At 37.2% G+C, this 23,924-nt stretch overlaps 1 protein-coding gene across 2 annotated transcripts; it reads left to right on the top strand.

Annotated features, from left to right (window-relative positions):
• The first annotated feature begins 1,020 nt into the window (after window positions 1-1,020).
• Window positions 1,021-22,635, top strand: LOC121890962 (CD9 antigen-like). Of its 2 annotated transcripts, none has more exons than XM_042403640.1 (8): window positions 1,021-1,173; window positions 16,497-16,599; window positions 18,973-19,070; window positions 19,528-19,602; window positions 19,839-19,940; window positions 20,247-20,336; window positions 20,484-20,567; window positions 21,861-22,635. In XM_042403640.1, the coding sequence occupies exons 1-8, from the start codon at window positions 1,105-1,107 to the stop codon at window positions 21,924-21,926; spliced, it is 687 nt and encodes a 228-aa protein (XP_042259574.1). In that variant the 5' UTR covers window positions 1,021-1,104; the 3' UTR covers window positions 21,927-22,635. The 2 variants fall into 2 exon arrangements, with proteins under 2 accessions (XP_042259574.1, XP_042259575.1); XM_042403641.1 differs by lacking the exon at window positions 1,021-1,173 and adding an exon at window positions 8,095-8,182.
• The last annotated feature ends 1,289 nt before the right edge of the window (window positions 22,636-23,924 follow it).

Below are 23,924 nucleotides of genomic sequence, written 5' to 3'. Positions count from 1 at the left end.
AGTTTTGTGGTTCTTCTTCGTGTTTCTGGGATAGTTTTGTTTAAAACAGGCATGTTTGGTGTCGTAGTGGCGTTTTGTGTTCCTACTCTTCATTATGGACACTGTTTCATTACAAATGAAGCACAAAGGTCTTTCCTTGAGCAAAATGAACATGTATTTCTCAGTCCAGTCAACCTTAAATGCATTTTTTCAGTTTTTCACTGTCAACCTTCCTTTTTTTTGTATCTGCTAGTTTTGAACAAGCCAATTTACCTCATCACCTGGAGCTCCTACACTCAACAACAACCTTACTAACTGTGGCGACTAGCGGGTGGCTGAATGATGACAGCTGAGGTGACATGAAAGCAACGTGTCACTCAAAAGCAGTCCAGGTCAGATTGTGGTTAAATTCTGTTCCTGGTCCAACTTAAATTGTAATCCAGTCCAGATCCAGACTGGAGTCTGCCTGTTGAGTATGTATGATGTACAGTATATGCTAGCTGGGGCCAACAGGGGCCCAAAAACAAACTTTTACCCCAGGGCCTCATTGAGGGTTGATCCGGACATGTTTATAGCCTTGGCTAACTGAAATATAAAAAAATAAATAGAATATTATATATGGATATTATTATATATATTATGGATAAATAATATTAGATGTATTTTAGTCAGCCTACTATATTTTTACACCGTTATAATCACATGATGTAGCTCATAGTGTCTTTCCTTTTCACTTTCTTTCTTTCACAATAGCCCACATTTTTGGACATTTTTCTCAATCAAAGAACATGTGCTTGGCTGTAAGAAGGACAAAAGAAGCAAAGAAACGCAAGAAAGAAAGCAAAAGGACAAAGTGGAGGACAGAAATCTCTCTATTTCTGTCTCTATTTGAGTGGGAGTTGAGCAGTCGATCGTCTCTGTTTTGCTCCCCAGCGGATCAGGCACTCCTGCTCCGACTGACCCGAACACTGACGGAACCGACCGAGCGTAGCCGAGACGAGCGGAGCCGAACAAACCCGAGGCGAGCCGAGCCGAACAAACATCTAAAAACCGGGCAAACAGGGAGCGATATCCAGATATTTAACCCGTTTAAATTAATACAAAACACGTTAAAACACAGCAGGAATGACGGCGCTCAGCAGCTGGGAGTTGTGCGTCAAGTACTCCCTCTTTATCTTTAATTTCTTCTTCTGGGTAAGTTACAAAATTAAAAAATATGTGTATGAGAACGTTTTTGTCACAATATTTTTACGCGAATCCAGTCAAGTTACAAGGTTTGCTAGCTACTGTCTTTTTTAAAAATGAGTTAAAGAAAATCCACCTCAAATTATTTATTTTAATAGCTTTAGTTTGAGTCAAAATAACTAGATATCTTTAAACGTTACAGTCTTTTTAATGCCAAAGTCTCTCTTTTTTGTTACAATAGCTTAAGTAACCGTTAGCTTAGTTTAATCTGATTTTAGCTAACATTAATTTAACGCACGGTAAAAACTCGACAGACCTTTCTTTCTTTTTTTTAATCAAATCTAAACTTCTAAAGCTAATAATTGTTCCTATAGGGCACAACTGTATTTCTTCTTGGCTCTAAAACTGACAGTTTCATTAAAAATAGCACAATTTCATCTATGTGATTGATGCCGAATTGCACAACAACTTGCTGTTAGTTCAATGTGCTCTTTAGCTTGTAGTTAATGCTGAATGTATTTATGCTAATAAGCAAAGAAACATTAAATTGACATATTTCTGGACGGAGTTTGGCGTTTGAGACCTGTCAGTTCAGTTTATTCTCACATGTGAAATGGGACACTCTGATAAGCTATCTGAAGCTTAAGAACAGAGGCCCAGACACTAAGCAGATAGTATTTAAAATATGTGTTTGCTAACACGTTGTCTAAATTTAAAAACGTGCAGGTATTTTACAGTAACATTTACAACCTACAAAACACATAAGACTAACCTAAGATCCTAGAAAATACTACTAAATGGTCCCAAGACATTTATTCTATCAGTCTAAACATTGATTAGTAAGATACATTAAATAAATTACAAATTAAATTGACAGATTTCTGGATTGAGTTTGGTTTTTGAGACCTTTCAGTTAGTAGGTTTGGTGCAACAGAACAGAAGTATTTATTTTAAGATTTTCTGCAGATACACTACAATGTATGTGCAGTTTTCTGACACAAATCTGAACTTTTAAAGGCAATAACTGTTCCTACATCAGGATTTAAGCCTCTTAAAAGTACGTGCAGTTCTCTGACACATACTAACACAACATGTGTCTTTATTCATATTATGTCAAAGTGAATGTATGTGTATTGTTTCTATGGCTGGGTATCAGTACTGGGTATATAACCCACTTCTCCAGTCAAGTGATACCTGCATTTGATCCTTTTTGCACCCAGATCTAGAAAAAAAATGACTATTTGTATGCTTTTGCTTGCAGCCAATCACCGCAGGCGTTCTTTGATTCAATGCGACGTGTGATTGGCTCACTACCGCAGCAGCCACAACCCGTACAGTCTGTTGTGATAATAATTCACTGCACAGCTTTGCAAAGTTATTTAATTAATATTTCAATAACTTGAACACTTTCAAAATGTATTAGTGTAAAAATCATTTGGATGGGGAGGAGTGGTGGCGTTTTACACAACTGACTGCTTCCATCCACACTATCGAATCAAGTACTCTATTGGTATCACTTTAAGGATACTGGTATTGTTATTGGTTTTGGCTACCCAGCCCTAACTGTTTCTGACTTATAGTCCAGAATTATTTAGTAATAAATTAGGTTGTAATTGCATTTGGCACAATTATGTTGTGAGAATGTTATCACTGTATAAAGCACAGCCTCACAATTGGACTTTAATCTTAAGTGGGGTTTTCGTTGTTGTTTTTTTGCATATAAATCACTCTTAATAAGGATAGTTATGTCCTTTGGTGGATTATTGGCTTGACAGGGTCGGTCTGTCTGGTATTCAGTGCAGCCATCTATTGTTGACATTTTCAGATAGAGGACTTTTCCACTAGGAAATACCGTGACCAAGCTAGGCTCACTGACAACATGCAGTCTAATAGTTAAAAGTTGTCACAGGACCGCAGGCTCCTGTTCTGGTGCTTATTTTTAGTTTGTTGATGTTTTTTTTGAAGGAAAACAAAAGAAAGAGAAGGTTAAAATCACAGTCAAGACCTCAGATACACAGAAAAAACATGTGTGAGTGATGCTGGACAGTGATGGAAGTGCATTTACTCAAGTGCTGTACTTAAGTAGAATTTTTTCTTTTACAGTTTTGTACTTGTACTTTACTTGAGTATTTCCATTCCATGCTTTATACTTTAACTCCACTGTGTTTCAGAGGGTAATATTGTACTTTTATCTGCACTACATTGATTTCACAGCTACAGTTACTTTAGATCTGACATGTAAGCAAGAGAATGGATGTTATATATACACATATTTAAATATTTATATTTTATATTTGTGATTAACATTGTTCATTCTTTTTCTGTTAATCAGTGTCAAAAAGTCACAAAAAATCCCCTTTGATTCAATGTTATAACTTTTCACAGTTACTGTATATCAGTGTATATATAATACTAATAACACTAAGTTTGGACACTTTGCATAATGAGTACTTTTACTTTTGATACTTTGAGTAAATTTTGTTTTAACTTTTTCTTGAGTAGGATCTTAAATGCAGGACTTTTCTGTGTAAAATGAGTAGTTTTATACTGTAGTTTTGCTACTTTTCCTTAAGGAAAAGATCTCAGTCCATCTTCCACCACTGATGTTGGAAAACAATGTTTATTTTATTTTAATATTCTAGAGATAATTGCTCTATACCTCCTAGTGTCCGCCCTCCTACTGGCTTGTCCTTCAGTTTTTAGTGTCCCCCAAAAATTTAATCATGTTGTTCTATTGTTGTGAAGTGGTTCTTTGCTTGTGTGTTTATAGTGTTTCTGTATAGCTCAGAAGTGGTGCGTATGTTTTCTTCATTTGCTTGTATTTTCTTAAATTGTAATGTGTTGAGCTCTCTCGGCCATTGTACGATTGTAGCGTGCAATTTATTTACCTTTTTAGATACAATATAATTCACATGTGCACTGGGCTAAAAATAAAACATTAATCTGGATCATGAGGAATAAAATGTGATTGGTGCACTGAAGTGGTGTGAGCTGCCTGCAGTCAGGACAAAGTTCAGTCTCTGTAGAGTACAACTTCACACCAGCGTTTGCTTGGTGTGAGATGTTTGCTTAAGTGCTTAACTTGAGTAGCATACACTTTTTCATACACTCTCTACTGTGGATAAAATTTCAAAAGTCATGGTGTCAACTGTCATTTCTCCATTATGTGGTTATTGTCATATCTAAATGTTTATGCTGTCAGACGACATGTTTGCTTTGTTAGCCTTGGTTAGTGTTCATGAACTGTAGTTAAGTCGCTATTTTCTGCATTTACAGTCAGCTGACAGCAGAAACGGAAAGACGTGTCAATTAAGGCTGCAACTAATGATTATTTGATTAACAATTAATCTGCTGATTCTTTTCTCAATTCATTATTATTAATTGTTTTTTTTTTTCTATAAACGGTCTGAAAATGATGAAAAACATCCGTTATAATTTCTTAGAGCCCGAGCTGATGTCTTCAAATGTCTTGTTTCGTTGGATCAACAGTCCAGAACCCGTCTCTATCATGTATGACACGTATGTCATATGTATGACACATAATAGCTTTAAATCCTCCAAATTTTGGGGGCATTCTTCCTTTAAAAATGACTAAAACGATGATTCAATTATCAAAATAGTTGCAGATTAATCTAATTGTTGCAGCTGTATCAACACCTGCATTATATGTTTGGCAGCCGATCTATTCGCCATCCAGATGATAATGCAAAGTTTTGTTGTTTGCCAACTAAAAGAAGGCGAAGAAGAAGATATTTAACTGTTTTATTATTGTAGTTTTTGCTGTGAATGGTAAACTTTAGCAAAATTATAACCTATGATTTGTTGTTTGTGCTATTTATGGCAAAATGAAAGATTTCCATCTACAAAGTATCTTGAGTACATGATTGGACTTTTTTGGGCTTGTGGTGGTTCAGATTAAGTCCAACAGGGGGCGAGATTGAGGCCAATCTGTGATGAACGGACAGAGAAGTTGTGCAATCAGTGCTTCTCGCCTCTTCTCCCTTTTCTAGATTTTCTTCAGTACTCTCTTGTGCCTCTGTTTTCTCCTTTGTCTTGAGCTCACCTTCCTCTTTTACTCCTTTTGTGTCGTCTTCCCTCTCCAACAATCTCCTCTCACTTTTCTCGTTTTTAAATGATTTTTAACACAAAGATACAGGTAGACAGCATCCCATCATACCGTCATTTGTGGCATTTTCTAAAACAAACAGAGAGAAAGAAGGGAGGAAGCAGTGAAAGTGAGCGAGAGATGTGGGAGGCTTCAGCGGCTTGGAAACAAAGCTAGTGTTGTTGGTTTCACTGGGTCTACTGGGAGACGAGGGCAGCTCCAGTTACCTCAGCAAACAACACTGAAGTCCTGTCCCAGGAGGAGTGTGTGTGTACGTGTGTGAACACACTTGTGAAGCTTTCAGTTCTCTCTTCTGCTTCTTGTTTGGTCTTAAATGATTCAAAACGAGGCAGAATGTTTTTGCTGATCCGGAGTTTTTCTAGATCTGTCATTCATACTTCCTGTCTCTTCCTCTGTTATTGTCTCTTGTTACTGTCTTTCAGTATGCCCGTCAGACTTCCCAGAAACATACTCGATTGCCGGAAAATTCATTTGGATAACTGAGTCATGGAAAAATTCTAATTATTCACTGTTTCCTGCCTCTCGAAATATGAGGATTTGCTGCCTTTCTCTGTTTTATATCATTGTAAATTAATATCTTTTGAGTTTTTAATTGCTGGTCAGACAGAAAAAGTTGTTCAAAGAGCATTTCTTATTATTTTCAGCAATTTTTTTTAGACTAAACACAGTTAATCGATTAATTATAAATGTTGTGGATATTTTGAGCACCTCAGTGGAGAAGAGCGGACATGAGCCTTTGATGTCTTAAAGCTGAAAATGTTTATTGAAGCACTTGATCAAGCGAAGAAGTGAAAACAGCGAACATCAAGGTGTTCTAGGTGCTCTCTTTCCATTCTGCTCTCTGAAAGTCTGACCCTTGGTGATTAGATCAGTTGTTAGATCCCTGATGATCCTGTTAGCATGTTAGCATGTTAGCATAGTGCTAATCAGCTGTACTGTTGTTAGAACCCTGATGATCCTGTTAGCATGTTAGCATAGTGCTAACCAGCTGTACTGTTGTTAGAACCCTGATGATCCTGTTAGCATGTTAGCATAGTGCTAACCAGCTGTACTGTTGTTAGATCCCTGATGATCCTATTAGCATGTTAGCATAGTGCTAACCAGCTGTTTCTCAACATCTGACCACCAATCATCTGACCCTCAGCAGATCAGCCTACAACATGAGAAATGAGTCTAATTGGTTCACTAGTTTCTAAACAAGGAACTGCATGTTACCCGTGTTAGTTCAGGTCGCGTTGTGTGGAACTTCAGGTCACCGTCAGCACATTCTGGTTTGAATGTCTGATTGCGTCAATAGAATCTATGCATCCACCCATCTGTGTTGTCTAGGAAAGCCCTCTCCGACCTTGGTAACCATGGCAATGCTGATTCACCCTTTATCAGAGAGGTTTCTGCTTTCCCCAAAAACAGACAGAGAGGGTTCTGAAGTCTCAAGGAGAGACTTAAGAATTACAGTGTGACCTCAAGGCCCAGACTTGACCCTATGTAACCCCTAAAGATGGAAAATTCCATAACAATAAAGATATCCAACAATGAAAATAATCATGAATCACAGCCTTGCTCTAAGTAACAAAATGAAGAACAAAACTTTGATGAACTAGTAAATATGATAACACAAGATGTTTTACCTTTTGGCAAAAGCTAGTATTTATTAGTACATATTAGGTTAAATAAAGTGGAACTGCAACAGTTTGTTGATTTATCAATCAAAAGAGAATTGATTGGCAACTATTCTAATAATCAAACAATCGTTTTAGATATTTTTCAAGAAAATATAACAAACATTGATGGTTTCAGCTTCTCAGATGTGAAGATTTGCTGTTTTTCCTTCTTGTATATGACAGTAAATTAAATATAATGGCCTCTGAGAAACTGTGAACGCCATTTTTTCACCATTTATTATCATTTCATAGATTAAACAGTTAATCGATTAAGGCAGAATAATCAATAATGAAATAATAATGCGATGTGTGTTGTGCAAGAATATCATTTTAATTCCAGTGTTGTCATTTTTCACCACATTGATGCTGCATGTTTTTAGGGCTCAGATTTCATTCTGTTCTTACAAAAAGACGTATCAGGACAAAGTTATCAGTGCATATTGACGTATTGATGTTATTATTTTTATTAGAAATTAAAAATGTTTACCAGATGTTGCATTCAAGTCCAGTTCAGAAGTTTGCTGTAGTGGTTTGAGTTTAATGATGATCAGACAGTATGTAGTAAATAGTAGTGATCGATGGGTAAGGCAGTGATCAGACAGAGTAGTGATCAGTGGGCAGTGATCAGACGGGATGCAAATACAGCTGGGAACAAAAGGTAGGGGTGGGGGTGGGGAGAGACTTTAGGGTGTGACACACACACAGACAACGGGGCAGGAAGCTGCTCCCAGATGTCAGTAGATTAGCGAATCTGCGCTGCTCCAAATGTTCTTCATCACAGATTAGTATTTAAACACATTTAGATCAATGAACAAAGTGTTCACATTTTATTTTAATGAAAGAATTGGTCACAGCTCTGTAGTTTACCGTAATTAAGATGTAGAAGAGACCCAAAATAAAGTCAGTAGTAGGATCTTGTAAAGTTTGTTGTATTGGGAAAGCAGTTTATATCCAAAGAAATGTGATGGTCACTGTATTTATTTATTATTTCCCATTATAAACCAGTGGCTCTCAGGTTTAATTCTTCAGAGCAGTTGTTGGTTTTCTAATTTACCTGCTCGTTAATTGTTTTCACCTGGTGTCCAAGGTGTAAAATCAGCAGAGCTCTGATTTACAGCCTCAGCCTCTTGGTGTTTGAACTTCACTGGAACAGACAGTACCCAGCACCTCCTTCCTCTCTCTCTCTCCACACACACAAGTCCCTCCCCTCTCACTTCCTAAGTATACCCAGGTGAGCCCAGCAAAGGGTGTGGCTCACACACACACACACAAAAAAATCCTCCAGTTACCTCTACCTCTTTACTTCCCCACGGTTGTCACAGAGGACGGTTTAACTCTTCAACAGACAACACTTACATTTGGATTTCTCTCTCTCTTTAAAAAAAAAACCCACCTAAATCTTGAACTTGGAGCCATGGGGGCACTGCAATGCATCAAATACCTGGTGTTTGTCTTCAACTTTCTCTTCTGGGTACGTAAGAGTCACTCAAACAGTGTTAGTTGTGGTTGATATGTGAGACCCTGGTTCACATTGTGAGCTGGTGTTTGAGGGATTTGGTTTGGTTTCGGTGATTGCGCAAGAGAGGAGCTCAGTGAGGAATGAAGATAAGATTGAAATGCTTGTTTGTTTCTCGTGTTGTTTGATAGCTCAGAGGCTGGATTGTTAACTGTTTGTATTGAATGTGACTGGAGGATAAATTCAGGTAAAAAAGCAGAAGTTAAAGCAAACTACTTTGAGAAAGTTTTAAGCTTTAGTTTTAGGTGGGACTCTTCGTTTAATCACTTTTATAACATATAAACAACTTTTTTCTGGCACATTCTGCTCTTAAATGCCTGAATTGTTTCCTCCAGGTGAAAACTAGTGAATAATTAGTGAAGTTAAATCACCTGGTGTCGTCTGAGGAAATGGTGTCACTGGAAAAAGATATACATGTATTAATTAAAACACATGTAGTGTTCCTATTGTGAGGCTGCAGTTACAAAACATTTTCCTACGAAATATTAATATTAAAAAGGGGAATTAAAGTAGCTCTGATTATTAGATTTAACAGTGAAGGAAAATTATAATTGGACATGGTGGATGAGTCAGTTTTCAAGATGAATAACCTCTAAGAGCTGCTTTATCTTATTTGTCTCTTCATTTATTATTTAATCAGGTGAAAAAGTTGCATCAAACACTGAATTATCAGTTTGTCTCCTGATAAATCTTTATGAAAGGCGACCTTAGAGCTGAAACAATTAATCAATCAATAGAAAATGACGTCTGGTTCCAGCTTCTCAGATGTGGTGATTTGCCTGCTTTTCTCTTGATGATGTCATTGGTCGGACAACACAAAGCACTTTGAAGATATCGATTTGGCCTTTTGGGAAATTGTGAAAGGCATTTTCTGACATTTTATAAACTTTAAAAATAAAAAAAAAAATAGTCGTTTGTTGCAGCGATAATTTGTCTAGTTTGTCTCTTTGCTTTTTTGTTAACTGTAATAATTCATAAAATCTGACTTAAGGATGTTTCTTGACCATCAGGCTTCACTGCTACATGTTACATGCTCCATGTAATCTACCACACAGCGTGATACTTGTTAAATATTGGCTTTATCTTAAAGGAATTTCCCCTCTGGTGATTCAGGGTGGCTCAACAGCGTGGTAGGCGGTCTATGCAGTATTGGCGCCTTTTTCTTTTTTTCTTTTAAATAAGTTTTTTTATGAAAATCAAGAAGATTACGTGTCAGCCAAATGTAGCAGCAGTACCTGAAGAACAGCTTAAATGGCAAAATAGACAAAACATATTCATGTGTTTTTTAACTACCAAGCATCACCACTGAACACTGACTGTATAAAGATGGACGACGTGTCTCCACTTCCCTCCTCTATGCATAAGTGTAGCCAAAATATCTCCTTTTTCGGGAGCGGCTATTTCACTTGTGCGACATAATTTGGAGCCGGAGTCTGGCATCACTCACGTCCATATTTATATATACAGTCAGTGGCGGTGGTTGGGATCCTCCAGAGCTGCTGGACAGGACCGGGAGAGCCGCCAAACATTCAGTACACAGGCATTGAAATGTAAAACAAGAAGGGCCTACTTGCCATCCACCACACTAAACCTTGACAAAAAAAAATTTGCCAAGCTAGCATAATTAGCTTAGCATAATAGGATGTTTCCCTCTCACTGTAACCCGCATACGTCTCCAGGTGTTGCAGATACAAAGAAGGCAAAGTCACACCTGCATTCACAGAGGATTGGCAGTCAAACAAATCAAACTGAAACTGTTATTTTTGGAAGTTATGTTACAGTTGCTTCCTGTTTTTCACATATGTGTAGTTGGATGATTTCAAAAGTGATTACTAGATAAGACATTTAGGTTTTTAATGGTGTTACTTGATTGTGTGAATCACTTGTTTGAGTTATTAGTTACTAAGAACTTTAACACACATAATTAGTGATGGATTTACTGGTGAAACACAGTCCTGATCACCATATTTAATACATTTCCTCCACAGTTTGTAACTTTGGGTACATGCATATCAGTTTGAAGAGTCAGCTTTTTGTTGGTGCAGCTTGATTGAATCATATTTCCAATAAATAGAGATCTAATGTTAATGTGTGTTTATATTACGGGGGATTAGTTCTGCCAAATCTAACTGTATATAACTGATTGCAAAAATGTCAAAGTCCTCAATGCCCCACCTGTTTCAAAGACACACCTATCTACCTAAAAATCTGATCACACTGGAATAACTGGAGCCTTTTTTTACAATGTGTTGCCTGTATTTGAACATCTCGTCAAAGTCTGAGCCTAAAAGATAAACTGGGGTGTGACGTTCGCTGTAGAGAAAGTGGAAATTGTTGTTGGAAAATGTTAAAGTTGTGTTTTCTTATTGTGTGTGTGAAGTAATTTAGCTGTTTCACTCACAGATTTACTCCCAAATAATCCGCACTGCCTGCTGTATAATTACTGTGATTACCTGTTTCAGGGTATTGCTTAATGACTGTTTTGACATTTTGAGTCAGCGTGTGTGGACAAATGAGATGACAACAGTACAACTGAAGGATTAGTCTGATTTTTAGGGAGAAGTCTTTCCTCCAGAAACATAAACATGAGATTAGATGAGTTTATTTATTCCAAAACTTAATGACTTAGCTGTTGGTAGAAGAACTCGTTTTGTGAACCAACCATCTCCAAATGAAGATATATTTCCCAAGAGGATATTTCCTTTACCTGGAACTATTATAAGTTTTAGCTCTGTTTGTGTTGTAATGTCTTGTGCTCTTAAGGCGTTTTTTGACAACTTGCCAATCTACTGAAGCCTGCAAAAGCTGCTAAACCTCTCAGCAATAATTCATGTCTTTACTGTAGTTGCCTCTGTACTGCTAATGGTACTGCAGAGGTGCCTTTTTAGTGTGTTTTAATGAGAGCTAATGTGAACCTCAAGGGAGAAGAGTTGTTTTTCTTCCAGGATTTCTTAAGACGGTTCACTGCTGCCTCGACACAAACACCGTGACTCTCCTGAGTGTGTTTACTGCACGTTAACATCTACATCCTGTCTTTGGAGAGTAGGTAAAGCAAAAAGTAGCTGCTTTAAATAGATTGTTTTTCATGGCTTCAAAGTCAAAATACTGCTCTGTGCAATACCAGATAGAAGGATCTTTGTGCTAAGTTGAGCTAAAACGTCATTTACCTATTTCTGTAGTGATTTAAATTGATTTTGATGTTCACGTTTGACTGGGTTTGATGGGAAATAAGTCCCAAAATGTGGCTTCCAAATGTAGTTTGGTGGTGGGTATATGATGGGGTATAAGGGTTGGGTTGGTACAGGCTGCTTTAGTTTGAGTTATTTTAGTAACGTAAAAACCCCGAACAGAGATGTTGATACATCTTGTCTCTGATTCATGTGGAGTCTGTATTCTTTGTATGACAATTACTTATGTGCCCTGTAGCCTTACCAAACTACAGGGGGAAAATGACTTTTTAAAAAAAATGATCAATTAATAGATTAGCTGTTTGATCTATAAATGTCCGAAAATGGTGAAAAATGTCAATCACTGTTGACCGAAGCCCAAGATGACGTCCTCAAATGTCTTATTTAGTCCTGAGCAACAGTCCACAACCCAAAGATACTCAGTTTACTGTCATAGAGACTAAAGAAACCAGAAAATATTCACATTTCAGAAGCTGGAATCAGAGAATTTAAATTTTTCATTTTTCGTCGTCGGTTAATTTTCTGTCGATTGACCAATCATCGCAGCTCGTTGCAGAAGCAATTAAATGATTGTTGAATTATTAATGTAGTAACAGAAGGACGATCTCCTTGTATTGTACTGCACACCTGATCTCTTACATTACTCACTTCTTAATGATGCTACATCCAAACTACTTCAGTGTTTTCGAACCCTAAAACGTAGACTTTTGAAAATGATGACGGACACCAACGTTTGCTTCCTGATTGGCTCTTATCACTCATGACTTGTACTGTTACTTCCAGTAGGAGTTCCACTTTGTCATTGGTCCAAGCAAAGAAATCTTGTACTTTTCGCCATTGCTGTTCTTCCTCTGTGGTATTTTCTGCAACTAAGCAACCAACCACATAGTCAACAATCTGCTTCCTTTTTACACAGTATGCACAGTGTACGAACGGTCATGTGATGATGTGTTTTCAGGCATGTTAGTATGGACGGATATTATTTTAGTTTTTTAAAATGCCGTTTTAAAATGAAAACACATTAGCCTTAGTCTGTGTTCCATCAGTAGCGTCCTTCTCTCCCATTTTACCTGAATGCTGCACGTGGCGTAAAAAGTCGTAGTGTTTAGTTGTGCTGGTGCGATCGAACAAAGTGACGAGTTTAGTGTGAAACTAAATATTTAAAACACGATTCAACTGTCACTCAGCAGCTGCATCTGATAAAAACCAATGGCATATTGTCGAGGGAGTGAACTATAAATACACTTATCACATTCATTGTAAAGCTCACAATAACTTTGACAAACATCATCCCGAGTTCAGCCACGGTTTCAGCTCGAGGCTACACGTGAAGGTCTCGACAGATGATGATAATGATGATGTGTGTCACCTTGACTGAACTATGACTCACTGACAAATCAGTCCTGTGTGTTTAGTCACAGTCTATGTTTTCATGTTATGTGCAAAGGTGTGACGGTGAATAATCTGTCTTTCTGAAGCAGTTTATTAGATAATAGTGTGTTGAATGTGACTCACACTTAGTTGGAAACATTTGCCTTTAACTGCCAAAAGCGGCACTTTGGATCTAAAGCCAAGTGAAGAGTTGCTACTGGTGTTTTTCCCTCATTCTGCATCACCATTTAAATGTCTTCTTTATCATCCAAAATGAACCCAGAACCTTTTAAATTTAATTATTATGAAGTTTTTATTAAGAATAGTTGCATGTAATTACATCAAACACTGATAAAACAATGACATCTAACATATATTTTCTCTCCAGATACAAATTTTGATTATGTAGTACCTGTTTGATACGTGGAATACAGCTGTAAAGGCTATATTTGGGAGTTTAGTGTACTTGTGGTCATAGTATAAAATAGATTCTTTAAGACCTGATTTGTTCCTCTTTTGTTGAAGTTGCATCCTCCTCTTCTCTGATGTAGTGCAAACATCACTTTTAGGATATTATGCAGAAAAAGTCTTGTTTTATTCAACCAACAGTCTAAAACCCAAAGACATTCAGTTTATATATTATAGAGGACTAAGAAAACCAGAAAATATTCAAATTTCAGAGGCTTGAATCAGAGAATTTTAGCTATTTTTGCTTTTAATAAAATGACATTAACTATTAATCGTTTTCAAATAACTTTTAAACTAGTTTAAAATGATGTATAAGAAAGAAAAGCAATACATTTCCACATTTTCAGAAGCTGGAACAAGGGAACAAAGTTTCAAAATGGTTGCATCTCATTTTTCTGTTAATCAATAACTGACTCAGCTTTAGTTAAAGTCAAATAAAGTGTTACCTCAACATTTTATCTGAAAATCCCATATATCAATAAATCCCGTGTCTCCTAACTTGATTTTTGCTGTATTTCAGTGTTGCATGTTGTTTTGTGTGTCGTGCAGCTTTCAGATGAACATGTTTAGTCTTTTAAAGTCTATATAACGCAGACAAGAAGTGATCTTTGCCCCGCAGGGATCATTAAAGTTTGATGAAAGTTCAGGAGCATTGTGAACACTGTTAAGTGCTCGTCATGCTGTGAGCATGAATGTTTAACAATGGAGTTGTCGCTTTGTGGTTTCATCCGTGTCAAAGAAAGGTTTCCGTAAGCTTCATACTGTGAAATTATTACAGCGTCGTCATGGTTTGAATACAAAGCAGAATATTGACGATTGAAGGGCCGCAGCTAATGGTTATATTCATTATCGAAAATAATCGTAATAATTACTTAGAGGTGACGTCCTCAAATTGCTTGTTTTGCCCAAACACGAGTCCACAACCCAGTCTTTTTGTTTTGTTTTTCAAATTAAAATTCAAATAAACTTTATTGACATGACAGATCAGAAACCTATATTGCTAAAGCAGTACAGAAAATTATAAACATTGATGATTAATATTTATACAATATTAAATACAATATAATAAAAGGCTTTTTTTTTTACAGATGTAATCACACAAACATTTACTACAGAGCTTGTTTCTCTCAGATTATGACAAGATTTAACATATTTTGCAGCTTTTACTGCACATTGACTTCTCTCCCCACATAGACAGTTTCTGAGGATCAGGGAGGTGGATAAGATCAGGATATATATGATTTTATTTTTTTTAAAGAAAACCTCTCTACTGTCATGACAAAGAAAAGCATTAAAACATATTTGAGAAGCTAAAAGCAGCAAATAGTTTTACATATTTGCTTAGAAAATGACTGAAACGCTTACCTATCCGTTACTTTTCTATCGATGGACTAATTGTTGCAGCTCTAGATGATTGCGCATTACTTCCACTTCATGTCTGTGTAGGTGATGTCTGGAAGGATTACGTCAACACTGAGTGTTTTTTACAAAAAAGTCATTAGTCATTTTTACGCTTCATGTCTGACTGAACTCACAACTCTCCCCTGATGCAGACACCAGTTCGAGGAAGGTATGCAGGAACAGTTGCTGGTTTGTCTGGAGGAGGTGGGAGCACATTGTTGTGATGGGACAGATATGTGTGTTTTTCTCTGTGTGTGTGTGTGCGTGTGTCCTCTGAGTCACGGTCAGCGGAGTGTAACGGGAAGGATCCTGAGGACATGTTGAGGCATAACGCTGCCAGTTAGCGCCAACGCTAAACCCCCCTGTTGCACAACAACACAAATATCCTTATCACACTGCGGGACATTATGGAAGATGTTTGGGTAGCAACAAAGAGTTGATGTAAACTGTTTAGTGGTTGCTTAGGAGATACTGAGTCACTGTAGTGGATTGTCACCGTGGCGAACGCCAAGGGAGACGCACATAAACACACTATCACTAAACCTTGTTTAACTTTAAGTGTTTATACGTTCTGTGGTTTGTAAGCCTGGAGAATGTAAGGAACACCTAAACATACAACATCCATCATCTTTTAATGTTGTCTTGTTAAAACTGGAGGAGCTGCTGGTCGGTCAGGTTCCTGGGTGGGTCGGTCTGGTGTTGGGGGAGTGTAAGGCAGCGTGTTTGGCTTCATTCCTCAACACTAATCCATCCCAGGATGTTACATATTAACAGTTTTTAGCCGCACCTACGGATCGGCATGTCAGTCAGTTGGTCCACCACCTTGTTACAGACTGAAATATTTAAAAATATATATATATATATATATATATAATAAATGTTGTACAGAGGATGAATCCTACTGATTTATCTTCTAGCGCCACCAGCAGGTTTGTGGATTTGAATAAAATGTGAAGTGTAATGGCTTTGATCTCCAGACCTGATTAACATGCTCTGTACTTTGTTTTCAATGTTGTCTATATGTAACGTGTACTACCCTCGTGTAAAGTGTACTGAGACTCTCTGTAATCGCTATTAGCAATCCATGATCTGTCAGTGTGTAATGTGTTGGTTGTGGCTCGTAGTGATGAATCTACAGAGACTCTGCAGCTCCTCTCGGCTTTAAGGAGCTTTATAGTGAGTTTCAGCTCATTGTTTATCTGTCCGGCTGCAACTTTACTGTTCTGGTTCACTCTCAGTGCTCTCATAGTGTCGTTTTGGGCTGCAGCAGGCAGCTGTTTTCAGAGAAAAAGCTCTAAAAAGCCACCATACACCACACCTGCTCAGCACTAAACAGCAAACAGACACAGTTAGCTGTAGACTAGCTGGTGAACATTGTGGAGCATTTAGCAGCTAAAGAGCCAGATATTTCCCTCAGGAGTTGGTGGAGAGTAAAAACAGAGCTAAAAGAGAGTGAATATTGGACTTATATTCACCAGGTGGACAGAAACACGACTCCAAATGAATGATAATCTTACTCCGTAACTTTCTGCTGAAAAGTAGTTGACAAAAACTGTGAAAAACGGAGTCTTTCATACATGTTTTCTCTCTTTCTGTTTCAGCTGGCGGGTACAGGAGTGCTGGCTGTGGGTCTTTGGCTGCGTTTTGACTCCAGGACAGCAGGACTGTTTGAAGGAGAGGACTCACCTTCAGTCTTCTTCACCGGTAAAGACCTTTTTTGGATATTATGTCTTTACAGTTACACCGTTAGCATCATCCTATGACTTGCATCACACTGAGACACTGTAGAGTCCCGTTAGGTCAGCGGTGGAATAACTTACAGCTGTATGGCAAAGATGAGCTTCATTCATTGTTGTTGTCTTGTTTATTTAAATTCTAATCTGATTTCATTAGTTTACATCTTTCTTTCGTCTACTCAAATGTGAATATTTTCTGAGTCTTCTGTAATAAAAAAAACCCAGAATATATTTAGGTTTTTGACCACTGGACGAACAAAACAAGACATTTAAAGATGAAGTCATGTTTTGTCTCTTGTGGGCATTTTTTGCTATTTACTGACTTTCTATTGACAACATAACAGTAATCGATGATGGAAACAATCATTAGTTGCATCTCTAAATTATGTATGTGTTTTTTACCATCCAGAATCCAGGTTTTCCAGATTTTAGTGTTTTTAATTAAGGATCATATTCAAGTTAGGGCTACAATTAACAATTCATTTATTGATTGATTTTTAATCTGCTAATTTTTATTTTAAGAAATGTTAAAAGAAGTTTTGAAAAAATGTCCAAATGTCTTTGTTTTATTCACCCAACAGTCTAAAACCCAAAGACATGGGGTGCATTATATTGAATATTGAATGGTGTTCCTAATATTTTGTCCACTCCATTAACATACATGAGGGAAGCAAAATATTAGGAACACTTTTCAATATAATGCAGTCCAGTGCACCATCACCTCCCACTACGACCTCAATAATAAACATAAAGTAGAATTATCACCTTTCTGACAATGTCAACAAAAACTGAAAATATATAAACTAATAAAATAAAAGTTGAATTCATAGCAGAGCTGTTGTGTTGGATTACATTAGATTGCACAGGTGTTCCTAATAAAGTGGCCTGTGAGTGTATATATATTACAATTTTTCAATATTTTCTGATATTTTATAAACAGTTAATCGAAAAAAATAAAGTTAGCTAATAGTTAGCTGCATTTTATGGACCAAACAAGCAATCGCAGCCCTAATAGGATCCAAAATAACCCTTATTATTTAGTTTTTTTTAATAACTTTATTGATAACACTCAGTATTTAACAGCACAGACGGACTTGGACGTTTGATTTGTCGTCTCATGTTTTCGTCAGACGTCTGGATGTTGCTCCGGTATCAGTATCAGCAGGAACAATCTTGATTTTTTTGAGAGACGGGTCTGCGGGGCGTTCACAGGGCAGCTGAGGCCACAGTTAGTCCCCAGCGAGGCGGCGGCGGCTCCTCCGGGCCGGGGACGAGCCCCTCCACACATAGCGTTCATTCTTCACTGGTAGACAGGGGACGTCTTTGTCTCTCGACTCGACTCTTGTGTTCTCCGAGGGGGAAAACTGTCACAGAAAGAAAGAGAGACTCGCTTCCTACCTTCTCTGTTTGTTTCGCTTCCATCACGCTGATAAGTGAAGCGGGGCAGTCGGAGGACAAACATCTTGATAACAGCTTGTGTGCGGTTCTTGTTATCCAACATTCATACTTTAAAAAAACACATCAGGACAATAAAAATGTCAGGCCTGTAATGATGTATGATAGATTTTGATTGCTTTTACAGATGTTTCGTAACCACATCCAGACGGATTATCTGTGTTAGAGCTGCAACGATTAATCAATCAACAGTTGCTGCTTCCAGCTTCTCACATGGGAGGTTTTCTATGTTTTCTTTGCCTTCTGTGACAGTAACTGAATGTCTTTGGACTGTCGGTCAGACAAAACAAGACATTTAAAGACGTTATATTGAGCTGTTGGAGATTATAACGGGCATTTTATAGGCAAAATGATTGATGTATTTGATAAAAAATAATAGTTAGTTGCAGCCGTTATCTGTGTGAATTGACATTGTTTACAGGAGTAGAGTAACATCAGTACCTGCATGCAAATATCTGATGCAAATGAACACATACGGGAAGCAAACAAGGTTGAACTGTAGGCAAATTATAAGAGCTGTGTGTGTGTTTGGGATGTTCATGATAATATGGAATAATTAATTAAAATATGAAGACATTAATGAGCAGCGACGAGCTTGGCTGAAAGTGAATATAACTCTAAAAGAAGCTGCATCACACAACAAAGAACGACGTCCGCTGTCGTCTTTTTATGTCTTTAAACGTTTGGAGGGAATCTTAAGTTACATAGTGAGCAGCTGCGCGCATTTTAGCATCAGTGGGGTCGTATTGATCACATAGATGACTCTGATTGGTTCATTTTTAAAGAGAACAGCAGCATCCTGAACACCTGCAGTATCATCACATTTTATCACCTGTCCCTAATGTGTGTGTGTGTGTGTGTGTGTGTGTGTGTGTGTGTGTTGTAGGTGTGTACATCCTGATCGCGGCGGGCGCTCTGATGATGGTCGTGGGCTTCCTGGGATGCTGCGGAGCCATCAAAGAATCGCCGTGCATGCTGGGATTGGTGAGTCGTTCCTTCCGCTTCAGTGTAACGTAGATGTAGGTTGAACTCAACCTGTAGGAAGATTTTAACCCCTTCAATGAAACCCACGTGTGTGATGAAGATGACATGCAGATTGAGCAGCGTAATGACAGAAATGTGTTGATTTTTAAATATGTGATGACGTCAAAAAGCAACAGAAGAACACAGAAAGAAAATGAACGATATAAAATATTCACCCAAAACAAAAATAAAGAAGTCAGTTATAACAAAACAGAAGATCTTTCATTCAACATTGTGTGACTGTGCAGGTGCTGCAGCTTTCTAGGCCTAAATATCCTTTTTTTTTTAATAACATCTTATCAAATATATTTAATCTTAAGCTTGTTTTAATGTTTTTACACACTGAGTTGATCACCTGAAGCTCCACAAACATGCTGATAAAACTGCCTCTTTTTTTTTTTGTTTGTTTTCTTTTTAGTTCTTCTTCTTCCTGCTCATCATCTTCGCAGTGGAAGTGGCTGCTGGGATCTGGGGTCTCTCCAACAAGGACAGGGTACAAACACACACACACACACACACACACACACACACACACACACATACACAGCATCAGCCTCATTTCAATCTGAACAGTTACTGTATGTGAGCGCTAATGACTCGAATTAAATTAAATTGATCATACACACATACATTTTGGTTTTGGCAGAATCAATCAATCAATCAATTAGTAATTTTAATGGAGTTTGATTGTGTTTTTGTTTGTTTGTTTGTTTTTCCGTGTGTCTTTAGGTGGTGGAGGACATTACAGAGTTTTATAAGCAGACCTACAACAACTACAAAGACACCAAACAGGAAGCACTGAAGGAGACCCTCCGCCTCATCCACTTTGGGGTGAGAACACACACACGCACACACACACACACACACACGCACACGCACAAACGCACACACACACACACACCTGAGCGCCTTACCTCCCCAACTCAAAACTGGGAACATTAAGAGGGATCAGTCATGTAGTAACGACTGATCTGGTGCTTGTTGTTTAATTATATACTTGTCTTTATACAAATAAACATTAAAATAATGAGCAGAAGCTATAAGAACACATCTGATAATCAACCCTACGATTTGTGTGACGTCAGTATTTTTTCTCGGAGGAAGTAAAGTCGTGTCGGTCTCGTTTCCTCCTCACAGCTGGACTGCTGCGGCCCCACGGGGACGGTGATCGACGCCGCCAAAGATATCTGCCCCAAGAAGGAGGGACTGGAGGTCCTCATCACCAAGGTAACACAACATACATACAGACAGGCTTAGACGGGGTTAAAGGTCACATTGAGACGTCAGATGTCGATATTCTGCACAGTTAAGTTTCAGTATAAAAACACCTCTTTCCTTTTCCGGCTGTTTTTTTTTTTTATTTTTTTTTATCAGAGCTGTCCGGCCGCCATCGACGAGATGTTCAACAACAGACTGCACATCATTGGCGGGGTCGGCATCGGTATCGGTGTCGTCATGGTGAGTCTGCAGACGATGCCAGACACAAATGGACACTTTCAGAACCTTAAAACGACTTTATCTTAATAACTTCCTGAATACTGAATGATAAAAGTCACATTCAGCTCCTGTTTCATTTCAGCTTTAAACAGACACATTTAGGATGATCATCATCAATTAATCTGCAGATTATTTTGATTCTCATGTCTATAAAGTGTCAGAAAATAACAAAAACTGCCTGTTATAGAGTCAAAGGTGACGTCTTAATCATGTAAACTAGCAAACATTTGTTTTAAAAACTTACTAAAATGACTATTCAGTAATCAAAATAGTTGCAGATTGATCTTCTATCAACTAATCATTGCAGCTCTGGACACAATTTTACTCATTTTTTTAAGGCAAAAATATTATTATAGTGTCAGAGAAGGAAAAGCAACAAATTCTCCAATTTTAGGAGCTGCAACCATCAAAAGTTTCACATTTTTATTTAAATTACTGCACATGACATCACCACGTTTATCAAACAAGAGCTGCAATCAATTAGTCGATCCAAAGAAAATTAATCTACAACTATTTTGATTATTATAATAAACTTTATCACCTTTCATACAAGAAATGCAGCTCAACATTTAAAGAAATTACAAAAATAGACATAAAACGAACATAAAAACAGAGATAGAACGCTTTAATTAATGTGACATAAGATGGAAAGTAAAACCCATTTGATATTTATTTTTATGTTTTTATGTCAGTGAGACTATTATTTTATTTATTTATAAGCTGGAATTTTCAGACTCTCTCAGCGCCTGCAACCCTGCCAGAAAGATTTTGATAATTGATTAAAGTCACGACATCATTCATGAAGCAAAAATGTGAAACATTTGATGGTTGCAGCTCCTAAAACCTCCTTCTTACAGCGAGATGAATTGAATATCTTTGGGTTCCTGACTAGAGCTGCAAAGATTTATCGATTTATTGTCGTCAGACAATTAATCGCCAACTATTTAGAGAACTGCTTAATCGTTATTAGTCATTTGTAATTTAAAAAGCCTCTCAAATGAATATAATATAATACAAATGAATATTTTCCTCTATGACAATAAACTGAATATCTTTGGGTTGAAGACGTCATCTTGGGGTTTTGGGAAACATTTTTTTTTCACCATTTTCTGACATTTAATTGACCAAACAACTGACCAATTGACAGATTAATTGATAATGAAAATGATCTTTAGTTGCAGCTCTATAGATTAATGACTAAATGAAGTCTGCAGCATCACTCAGTTATTAACGTGGTCTTTCTCCTCTTCACAGATCTTTGGGATGATCTTCAGCATGATGCTCTGCTGTGCCATTAAGAGGTCCAGAGACTATGTCTAGAAAAAAAAACAAAAAAAAAACCCTCCATCTTTAACTTATGTGTCCTCACTTTTACAACCTCTGCTTTAGAGTTTATATCACATAATAATCCACAACAGTCACCCTTTAGTCGGCTGCTTGGATCCATACAGGATGGCCACATCGACCTGTGACAGTATGGAACCCGTGCAGAGACTCGTGTTAAATTGTTTTGGCTGTTTTCCACTCTGTAAGGAGGTTTTATTTGTACCCAAAGTAAATTGAACAAAGGGCTGTCAATATAATGAATTTACATCCTACTTTTCATCACATCAGCACAGAACAGGTCGATCATCTGCAGGAAAAAAAAGACATTTATGACTCTGCTGCCCTCCGGAGGAGGAACGTCGCTCCTATTAACTCCCTTCTGTCGGCTCTTCACTGTCGGATAAAATCAATTTAAGTTCATTTTATGTAAAATGTGTTAAAAGTTTTTTTTTGCCCGTGGTGAGTTGTGACTAACAGGCTCTTTGCAGCTAACTTAATTTTACTGTGCAACTTTTTTTTTCTTTTTTTTAAATTTTTGTTTCCCTGAAGTTACATTTTAGATGCTTTGGATTTTTTTTTTGTTTTTTTTGTTTTTTTATATATATATAAAAGCAGAACTGTGGAGTTTTATGCAAATATTTTGACGAATGCAGTTCGCAAATATATCTTTAAAATGCCAAATAAATGAACTAATAAACACTGATTTGTGTTAGTGTTACTTTATAAAAGTTTTGGTGATTTTTCTCCTTAACTTAGTTTTCAAAAAGACTTTTACACTGATGTCTTCACTCAGTGACTGATTTTTGATGGTTATTTTTTTTAATCAAATTTTTAAAGTTGAAAGTCGGTTGATGTTACTTGTAGCTGCTAAAAGTGTTTTGGTTTTACTGTGCAGGTAAAGTTTTGTGTTAATGGCTTAAAATCATAAGTTTTTCCTTTAAAGGGTTTAACAATCTGTACAAGATCTTTGATTATCTACAGTCCACAATTTACTCACAATCTATAGTTTTATCTTAAACCATCGTGGTTCTGTGGAGGGATGATGGTCGGTCCCGACTTTAAACATCTCAACTATCATTAAATTTTATACAAACATTCATGACTCCAGCAGAGGAAGAATCCTAAAAACGTTTGGTCTTCTGACTTCTGCTCCAGCGACAGCCAGCAGGAGACCGACGTTTGGTTTTGAGTGAAACGTCTCCACAGCTGGCGGACGGATCGACAAGAAATTAGGTCCAGATGTTCATGTTCCCGTCAGGACGGATCAGAATAATAACTTTTCATTTAGTCACAACGTTAGGTCAAACTTTTTGCATCAGTTTTTGGAGGCTTGTATCTGATTGAAAATGGATCTGAGAGTTAGATTCAAAATAATTGTATCTATATATAGAAGTACATATTTGTACTGGACTAAAATCCACAGATTTTATGGATTACAAGAACCCTTTATTGATAATTTATTAACATTTATTGTAACAGGTGACTGAAAGTTTTGTTGACTGTTTGTTAGAAATTGAGAAACTCGTGATTAATGACTTTTGAGGTTCTTCTTGATGAACTAAAGAGCTAAAAAAGAAAGTTTGATGCTGGAGGATTTTCGACAACCTGGCAACCCAAAATGTATTAACACCCTGTAAACGATCTATTAATCATGAATAAATTAACCATTAATAAACGCATATAATCATTTTATAAAGGATGACTCACCAGACTCATCAACTTGTACCAAAATATGTTTGTTTTTACGTTTTATATAAAAAATAATCTGATCTTTATAAAACCTAATAGCAGCGCTAACAACATGTGACATGTTGTTGGGTACATTTCCTTTGACGTTGACGTCGTAACGGCGGGAAACGAAAACTACGGCTGAAGTTTCTGAACGTCAACTTTTTGTTTTTGATCTTGTACCAAAACAGAAATATTTAGACTCTGGTAGGACAAAGAAACTCACCGACCTATAAAACAAAAACAATTTTACATTTTTAGAAG

This window comes from Thunnus maccoyii, chromosome 23 (assembly GCF_910596095.1).
Source record: "Thunnus maccoyii chromosome 23, fThuMac1.1, whole genome shotgun sequence".
NCBI lineage: Eukaryota > Metazoa > Chordata > Actinopteri > Scombriformes > Scombridae > Thunnus > Thunnus maccoyii.
The sequence above is the reverse complement of the archived record's forward strand: the minus strand, read 5'-3'. Positions and strand labels throughout refer to the sequence as shown.